Source organism: Stigmatopora argus, chromosome 6 (assembly GCF_051989625.1).
Source record: "Stigmatopora argus isolate UIUO_Sarg chromosome 6, RoL_Sarg_1.0, whole genome shotgun sequence".
Lineage (NCBI taxonomy): Eukaryota > Metazoa > Chordata > Actinopteri > Syngnathiformes > Syngnathidae > Stigmatopora > Stigmatopora argus.
Window position 1 is genome coordinate 14,781,649 of NC_135392.1, and position 8,926 is coordinate 14,790,574.

The 8,926-nt window shown below is 39.1% G+C and overlaps 1 protein-coding gene across 1 annotated transcript; it reads left to right on the top strand.

Annotated features, from left to right (window-relative positions):
* The first annotated feature begins 5,016 nt into the window (after window positions 1-5,016).
* setmar (SET domain and mariner transposase fusion gene) lies at window positions 5,017-8,439 on the top strand. The gene is made up of 2 exons (XM_077603074.1): window positions 5,017-5,173; window positions 5,565-8,439. The coding sequence occupies exons 1-2, from the start codon at window positions 5,078-5,080 to the stop codon at window positions 6,354-6,356; spliced, it is 888 nt and encodes a 295-aa protein (XP_077459200.1). The 5' UTR covers window positions 5,017-5,077; the 3' UTR covers window positions 6,357-8,439.
* Window positions 8,440-8,926: the final 487 nt, after the last annotated feature.

Genomic DNA, 8,926 nt, shown 5'->3' on the forward strand with positions numbered 1-8,926 from the left:
TGGGGCACCACATCAAGTCTTGGGGGGGGGGGGAAATATTTGATTGAATATAATATTCAATTGTCAATAGCTGTTAATGTTAACGTTTTTCTGTTTCTTTCATTCAGGTCTCTGCGGAAAATTGGCAATGCCCTCCACAGATAAAGTTTATGTTTCTCTTTCGAAAATAAAGGTTGGGTATTTGGAGTATGCATAAGAAAACACACAATAAGAGGGTTTCTCTGTAGTCTGTCATCACCATAACAGAGGAGCCATCTGCTTCCAAAGGAGACATCACAGGGCTCCCGAGAGTGCACAGCATTCACACCACGAGGGAAGTGAATTTACACCAAAACATGCACACTCTTTAAATATTAATATTATCTGCCTAGTAACCAAACGCATGGTCTCTATGGGACACTCTCCATCTATTAAAATCAAAGAGAGGTCAGCGGCGCTTGTCTTTTTAGGGAAGTTACTCCATATTAGGAGTGATTTGTAGATCAATTAAAGGAGAAATATATAAGATTTGCAACTCAATTCATTACATTAAATATTTAAATACCGATTGAATGAATATATTTTTGGGGGGGTGGTCTATATCTATCTATATCCATATTAAAAAAAAAAATCTTCCTCTAGTATTTTAATTGCGTGGCATTAGATTCATTCACATAAGATGATAAAATACATATAATTACATTGGAATATTGTATGTATAATTAAAAGATATGTTGAAGATTAAGATTATTATCAGATTTTATTGAGGATTAATCCATTTTGTGACCAAATGTCATGCTAAAATGTTCTTAATCCATATAATCTGATCAGTCTATGATGCATGATAGTAATCCACTTGTAAACAAACAACACACTTTTTGGACCTGCAGTGACATGCCCCAATGATGCAATAATTCAGTCAAAAACATGTTTAAAAAAATACATTTTATTCGCATTTATACGTGTTCATAACAGAGGTTTGGCCAGAGAATTCTTGCCATCGAGTTCATGTGGTACAAGGAAAATGCAACTTCACAAAAGATTGTGAAATCTATAGAAATATAGACTCCAGCATATTGGTAAAGTGATTAATCTGTGTATGTAAATGTAGTCAATACCACGATACAAACCAGAAGGCCTTAGTATGTCGATAAGTCATGTCAGGCTGCTGGCTATTGCATATTCTTAAATGAGAAGACCAATCCTCTAGTCATTAAGCAACAAATGCTTTACAGAAAAGGGGTGATTATACGTGCTGGTGCTCAGTCAGAAGAGTACAATAAAGCGCTTTTAAACACATTAGGGTGGCATTTGCCAAAGAGGATTGTTTATACGTTATGTTCCACCCTCTTGTCCGATGAACAACTAGGCAGATGGGGCTTAAAGGCAGACCTAATGGGGGTCCAGTAGTAGAATCCTTAGAGCAGCAGCCTGGTTGACAGCATGAAATCTCCCTAGCAGCTCTGTGATAGGCTCTGACAAACAAAGGACCATTAAATGTGAACGCTCAAATTATTGTGTGTGCAAACAAAACAAAGACACACTTTCTAATGGCATCCATGCATTAAAAGTCATTACTGTTGGTCAAGTTCAATATGAACTATAACCTGTGACTGATTGCAAAAGACCTCAGATCTTTGGAAATTGATTTTTTTACGCTTTTGCCTGCCATTTTCAGCAACAATTATTGATCTCCTCTGCCATCATATTGTAATTCAAGTACAGTACTTTGTTTACACCTAAAGAGACGTCTCGCCTAAGTAACACTGTACTAAATCATCTTTTTATTTATCAGTAGTTAATCTTTACCACAAGTAAAATAAAAAAAAATAAAAAGTCAATTATTTATTAGCACATGCTTAACCACGTGTGCGGTCGATTGGTCGCTGGTCTTTTGGTCGCCATCTTTTGGTCGCCGGTCTTTTGGTCGGGGTCTTTTGGTCGCCCGGACCGCGACAACAGGCGACCAAAAGACCGGCGACCAAAAGACCGATGACCAAAAGACCGGCGACAAAACAAGGTAAAACAACACGGTCTACGCATCAATAAAAGCCAACAATGGCCATGAGCAGTTTCACTGAGCCGACGTGTGAGTCTATAAGAGTTTGTATGTACATGAGTTGTCCCCTTAGGAAGGTATGTCAGTCAGGGTCTTAACAAGTTCTCCAACAAAAAACAATAAAAGTCCGGGAAATTTTGAGCTTTTCTTTAGCCTAATAATTAATAGGGCATTAAGTATGACTAAATAATAATTCACAGTTTGTATTTAGGGAATTTGAGCAACGATTTAAATGATAATTATCAATAACCTTCCGGGCGACTAAAAGACCGCCGACCAATCGACCGTGTACCCTTAACCAACCCTCAGTGAAATACCATTTACTCTGTTTTTTTGTTGTAGTTTGATATACAATAATTTAGACTAAGACAGTCACCCTCTGCTAAAAAAAAAACAGCAGTGGTGTCATGTAAGGGCGAAAAGGCATGTGATTGATCCACTTGAATTTGCATTCACAATGCTGGCAGATGGATTTACCGACAACCAGAAGTGTAAGGCAGACAGGTGCTATTCTATGTCCTTGACACTCAAGATGACCTTGGATTCAATGGCCTCGGATGGGACCAGAGAGCTAAAGTATGGTATGTTAATCACATACATTGAAGATGGAAAAATGGCTGTATGTTGACTTTTAAACCTTGACTGAGACAGTGGTGGCATGCGCATCTGCCTGGTCGCATGCATCATATGGTAATGAATGATGAATGAAGGCTGCGGAGAGTTAAGAAACAGCAGCAATAACTCCTTATGTAATTTCCACAAAAAAGAGCGAAAATAAAAGGAAAACATTTTAATTAAAATAGAATTTTAGTGGACTGTTGTGGGATAATGCAGCTTCCTCCCACAACTGACTTCTTGTTTTTGTCATATTACCATTATCGAACATATTTAAATCTTGTCTCATAACTACTGGAAGAACACTTAAACTCCACAAAGGAGTTGAGATTTTAACCTCAAAACATGGAACTTAGTATAATTCCCTAACATATTTCCACAGTCCTTTCCGAATATGTTTCTTTTGAGATGAAATCAAAGAATTGCATTGAATTTCAACTCTTAAAAGAATAAGCTTATTGCTTGAGAAAAAATCAGCGCAGAGAGAGCGCATTCAAACGCCACACGGGATGCAATTCAGTTGTCTTTCCGATCTATTAAAACCATAAGGAATTGTTGAACAGATTGTTCTGGTATTTTCTCTCAGGGCCCAATTAAAAAGTTTTGCCTGAAGCACACTATGAGTGTGAATGTGTTAAAACACATTGCTATTGCACAGGCTTGAACCCGATAGCACCTTTAATGAAAAGGAATATATAGATGCATGTCTAGTCAAACAATTTAAAGTAATATCATCCTCATAAAATTGAAGGAGAGCCTATAGATTTATAGCATAATTTTGCAATCCTTACATGGAAAACCTTTAGTCAGAAATGGACAACTAGAAAAGAATAGAAATTTCATTGCGTTGATTTGAAACCTTGTCGTCTGATCGAATCGTACCAATTCTGCCGAACGATTCAGGCTGACAAATGAAGAAGAAAGAAACTTTGAACTAGTCTTTGTTCTCCTCCGTCAGCCCAGACGTGATTACACTCGGTAGGCGATGCCGCGGAGTTTCTTACGAACTGAGGGACAAATCAAAAGCAATTTGAGGCCAACTCAATTCGCGCGGCAGCAGAGAGGGCACTGGACTGTTGTTGATAATCTCCCTAAAGAACATGTTTCATCATGCCTTTGAGTCATTAACTGGTGGGCTGCATTCAAACATTTTCTCATGCTTCTGCTTGCTTGTTTTAATGGGCAAAAACTCTCATTAAAGGCATGTTTTTTCATGCTTCATCAAGACAGGGGCTGGCTCGGCAGATGAGTGGTTAGCATGTCGGTCCCAGGGCTCTGGGGTCCTGGGTTCGAATCCAGGTCGGTCCACCTGTGTGGAGTTTGCATGTTCTCCCCGGGCCTGTATGGGTTCCCTCCGGGTACTCTGGTTTTCTCCCACAATCCAAAAATAACATGCATGGTAGGCTGATTGGACACTCTAAATTGCCCCTAGGTATGAGCGTGACAGTGACTGGTTGTTTGTCTCCTTGTGCCCTGTGATTGGCTTGCCACCGATTCAGGGTTTCCCCAGTCTCTGGCCCGGAGTCAGCTGGGATAGGCTCCAGCACCCCCCGCGGCCCTAATGAGGATAAAGAGGTTCAGAAAATGAAATGAAAAATGAAAAATCAAGATAAAGCAATGTTCTATATGACTGTTGTATATAAGTCATTTAAAAGCATTTTTCTTTTTTTTCTTTTTCTTTTTCTTTTTTAAATTTCAATCGTGACCGCCACATTTGCCTAGAATATATTTTCAATTTTAACCATGCAAGTAAAACCCCCAAGAGAAGGTTAGTTTGTTATCCGCGTAGAGAGCAAAAGCACTTGAACGTCCAAAATACTAGATTAAAACAAATCACGGTAGTTACATAATTTGATGTCAAGAGACCCTTTGTGAGGTTTAAATGACTCCCTCTGGACAGCAACATTATGTAAGCAAAAGTACTGGAATAATCTTTATTAAGTATTGAATTAATTAGTCCTTCCACCAATGGCATACATTCAGTAACATTAAATTTTATTCCAGCGTTGTTCCATTTTTAAAGACAGCTAAATTTGTGTTATGAAACGCCCTGGCTGAAAGATATCTTTTTTTTCCCACATTGGACACTTTGTAACTCTACCCTACACAAGCCTGCCATCTTTTGGTATTAAAGATTACTACTACCTGCCTCGTGGAAGTGACAGTATCGGAGAAGACACACCGATTACAGATATAAATGAGAGAGCGCTACTTTTATATAGATTGTAATAATTTTATATATATATATATATATATTTTTAACTTTACTACTGTACTACGTCAATATCCCCACTACGTGAAACTGAAAATAATGCAACGACAGCTATTGGCGTCTAGAGGGAGCCCGACTAAAATATTCTGACCGGATGTAGGATTTTTTTGGTTTGTTGCCGGAAGTTACCAAACTAAAAACTTACCGGATAAATGAACTGCCTCAGCATTGATTTAAGCAACGGTCTCGAAGATGTTGCTATTTCGTTTAAAGCAGACTCAACAGAACAAACGTTTCCTTTGTTTCAGGTAATATTTCTTTGCAGGTTTAATTTGTGTTGATTCGTAGTTACATTCCTACGGGGAAGACGTAACCCGAATTTGGACGTAAATGGGAACAATTTTGTGTCTGTTGTGTACAATCTAATTGAAGTAAGTTATTGGACGCATGATGGACGAGTTATTATTAAAAAAAACTTCCTCGCTTAGTCGCAAAATCCGGAATATTTCATCCGATTTGCAGGCATTAAAGACAGACTTAATATGGGGGGAGGGGGGACTTGGGAGGTCAGTAAATTGGTGTATTATTGAATATCTTGCCTTATTTTTTGTGACAAGAGAATTTCAAAAGAGTGCACTGTTATTTTTTTATGTTTACATTTCTTTCATTGTTTTCTTAAAATCTTTGTCATGTTTTCAGTACTCTCCAGTCAACATCCAAGGACCAGGATGCCTTGTTGATCCTAATGAAATTACCCTGAGTGGATGCTCCTGCAATTCCCATTCATGCACCAGTGGAAGCTGTGATTGCCTGCAGACTCACGGACAAGCATACTCCAGCAACGGCACATTATCGAGCATTTATGTATCTGATATTGGTCATTCTACACCAGTCTTTGAGTGTAATGCCCTTTGCTCCTGCAGTGACGCATGCTCAAATCGAGTGGTGCACAGAGGGTTGAGTCTGAGCTTGCAGGTATGCACCACTGGCAACAGGGGATGGGGGGTGCGGACGCTTCAGCCGATTCCATGTGGGACCTTCGTCTGTGAGTATGCAGGGGAGGTTATTAGTTTTCAAGAGGCCAGACGAAGGCAAACTGCACAGAGATTTGAGGAAAATAACTACATTATTGCTGTCAGGGAGCATGCTGGCACTGGCTCTGTTACCGAGACATTTGTGGACCCAGCCACCGTGGGAAACATAGGTCGCTTTCTAAACCACTCCTGCTTGCCCAACTTGTTCATGGTGCCGGTCCGTGTACACTCTTTAATTCCCAGATTGGCTTTGTTTGCCGTCCGGGACATCAACGTCCAAGAGGAGCTAACGTTTGACTACTCAGGAGGTTCCAGAAACAAAAAGCAAGGACAGCTACACTCCACCAAAACTGACAGTGCAAATCAGGCCAATGGGAGAGTCCAAAGGAAAGCTTGTCACTGTGGTGCTAACAACTGTGCTAAATTCCTCCCTCTGGATTTATCTATTTTAAATTAACCTAATTTGAATGTTTTGTCTCATTTGTTTTTTACTTTTCTGAATTATTATTGAATCAATTAAATATAAAGTGCATGAATTAGCCTTGAAAGCTTGTTTAAATGAGGCATTCTAAACATCGTACAGTATATGCTCATTATTTGGTGTTTGTCGCTTTATTGTGTCGGGAACTCCTTGACATGTTCTTCCTGCTCACTCAATTTTAGACATGGGAGAATTCTTGTTCTCTACAGAACGTATCTCAGTGTTTACTGCTGTTACGTCTTATTACACATTTCTCCCATTTTACATGTTAGGATCAGTACTATAGTTTGTTCTAAGATTCATTTAGTATCAACTGTGCTTTAATTTGTTTTGTTGTAAAAGTGAAAGCTTTCTGGTGGGAATTCATCCGTTTTCTGAACTGCTTTTCTTCACAAGGATTGAGGGTGGTTGGTGTAAGATTATATCAGTTTTTGTGAGTATAAAAGCATCGTTCTCATACAAACTGTGAATGGCTGACATGTCAGCATAAACACTCAACTGTCTGACTGATTAATCAATCTTAGTCTTGTGATTGGGTTGACATGTCAGCACAAACACTCAACTGTCTGACACTGATCAGTTACTTTTTGCCCTGCAAATGACTGAAACGTATCTGTCCAAAGTCCTGCTGACAACTGTCAGTTTTGCCTGTATATAAGACTCGCTCACTGGTCATTCGGAGAGAGCTGCAAGGACAACAGACCGTGAGCGATCACGCTGTTTGAGCTCTCCCCATTTCTGCAGTCTGGTAATAAACTGAATCTCCTTTAAATTGGTCTTACTCTTTCTTAACCTGCTCCTTAAGTTGTTTTACAGACCTATCAGTTGGAATTCATTTGTCATTAAACTAAATAAGACCTCAAATAGAAATGCTGCCATTACTCCCATTTAAGTCCTCCTCAACAATCTCTCTTATCTAGGTATTCTCAGCTTGTCATCGCTCTTGGGCCTCAGAGAGGTGGGACAATTTAAAATGGCCCTTGGGGTAATTTCCTATAGAAACAAGTTTTATTCCCCAGTCAAGGAGAAAAAGTGTCCCACTTTAGTGTGACTGCTTTGGAAATAAGGCCCTCCTCTCAATGTGGCCCATTTTCCATTCAGACCAGCTTTCATCTTATTAATATCAACATCTGGGTTAATTAGAATAGAGGCTGTCTTTCATGGCCAAATGGGAGCATTTCCTCTAGCTGCACTGGCAATGGGAGACATGAGAGTGTGGGAGTGGACAAGCTTGAAACCTACTGTAAGGTTGATGTTTAGTGAAAGGTGTGCTGATTTTTCCCCCCTGCATGCTCATCTGTGATTATTTTTGAAAAACTACTCTCACTCTGATTCGTCTTGTCCACTGAAATTGGAATTCATTGTGCTGATCTTAAACATACGTATGATGAGCAATTCGTATCTAATGATTTTTTTTAACCTGGCCTATTTAAATGCATGAATGGGATTTACAGTACATATACAGCAATATTGAATACATAATTCCTCTATCATATGACCTTGTGCATATGGCCTTCTCTATCCTTTCAGCGAATCTAGAAATCTTATAGAAACAGTTTGTAAACTGGGACTCATTTTTGTTTTGTGTTCCTGGAATCCCCATGGCAACTGGACCTGTATACAGGTGGTGATTCTTCAGTGTTGATTGTGTCCTACATACAAAAAGGCTGTGCTCAAATGTGGACTACTGTTCACTAGAGGCTCCAGCCTTCAAACAAATAGGTCTTTTCCAGAGTGGTCACCTAGAAACCACTTGTAAATCATATTAGCTCAACTGCATATGATAGCAAGGATGATGCATGAAGTGGTCAGATCTTGTGGTTATTGCTCTGCTGAATCCAAGTGTAAGTGGTGCTATTCCTCGAGTACAAATGCATGAAACAAATACTGACTAAACTTATAGTATGAATCTGATTTTTTTTGTGTGACAGTAAAGTTCTGAGAAGCTAAGCATTAAAATCTACTTGAGAGTTGTTCATAGCACTGATAACGCAACAGGGGCACTTCACCGCATCCACCTGAAGGTGTGAAAAGTGGAACGCCACTCCAGTTTAGGGGTGGATGTCCTTGCTTGAAATCTAGTTCAATTCAGAAAATAAACTGACAGTCAAAGGCAGTGTTTTCCTTTTGTGGTTGTATTTTTTGTAGTATTAATTGCGTAGTGCAAAAGTCGGATAACAAGAAGTTCTCTTTATTTACTTGAAATCAAAAACCTGTTGGGTAGTAATTTTCCCCAATGTGTGTGTGACATCTTGATTATTCTGTACCCAAGGAGATGATGAAGTGGTCCTCATCAGTGGTAACTTATAAATTGGCCAAGTAATTGTAAGTGAGCAACAATTCTAAAACTTGTTTGGTATCACCAAATTTAAGTATGCAGCAAAGCTAACCGTGTTTCCAATCGTCATGTTTTCCTACACTAAAAATCTGTGTGCCTAATTTCAATATACCTAGTTTAATCATTCTATTTCCAACGGGAATATGTAGGCCATTATGACAGTATAATTGTCTTTTATTTTTAGTCGGGACATTAATTCAGGGCGCTG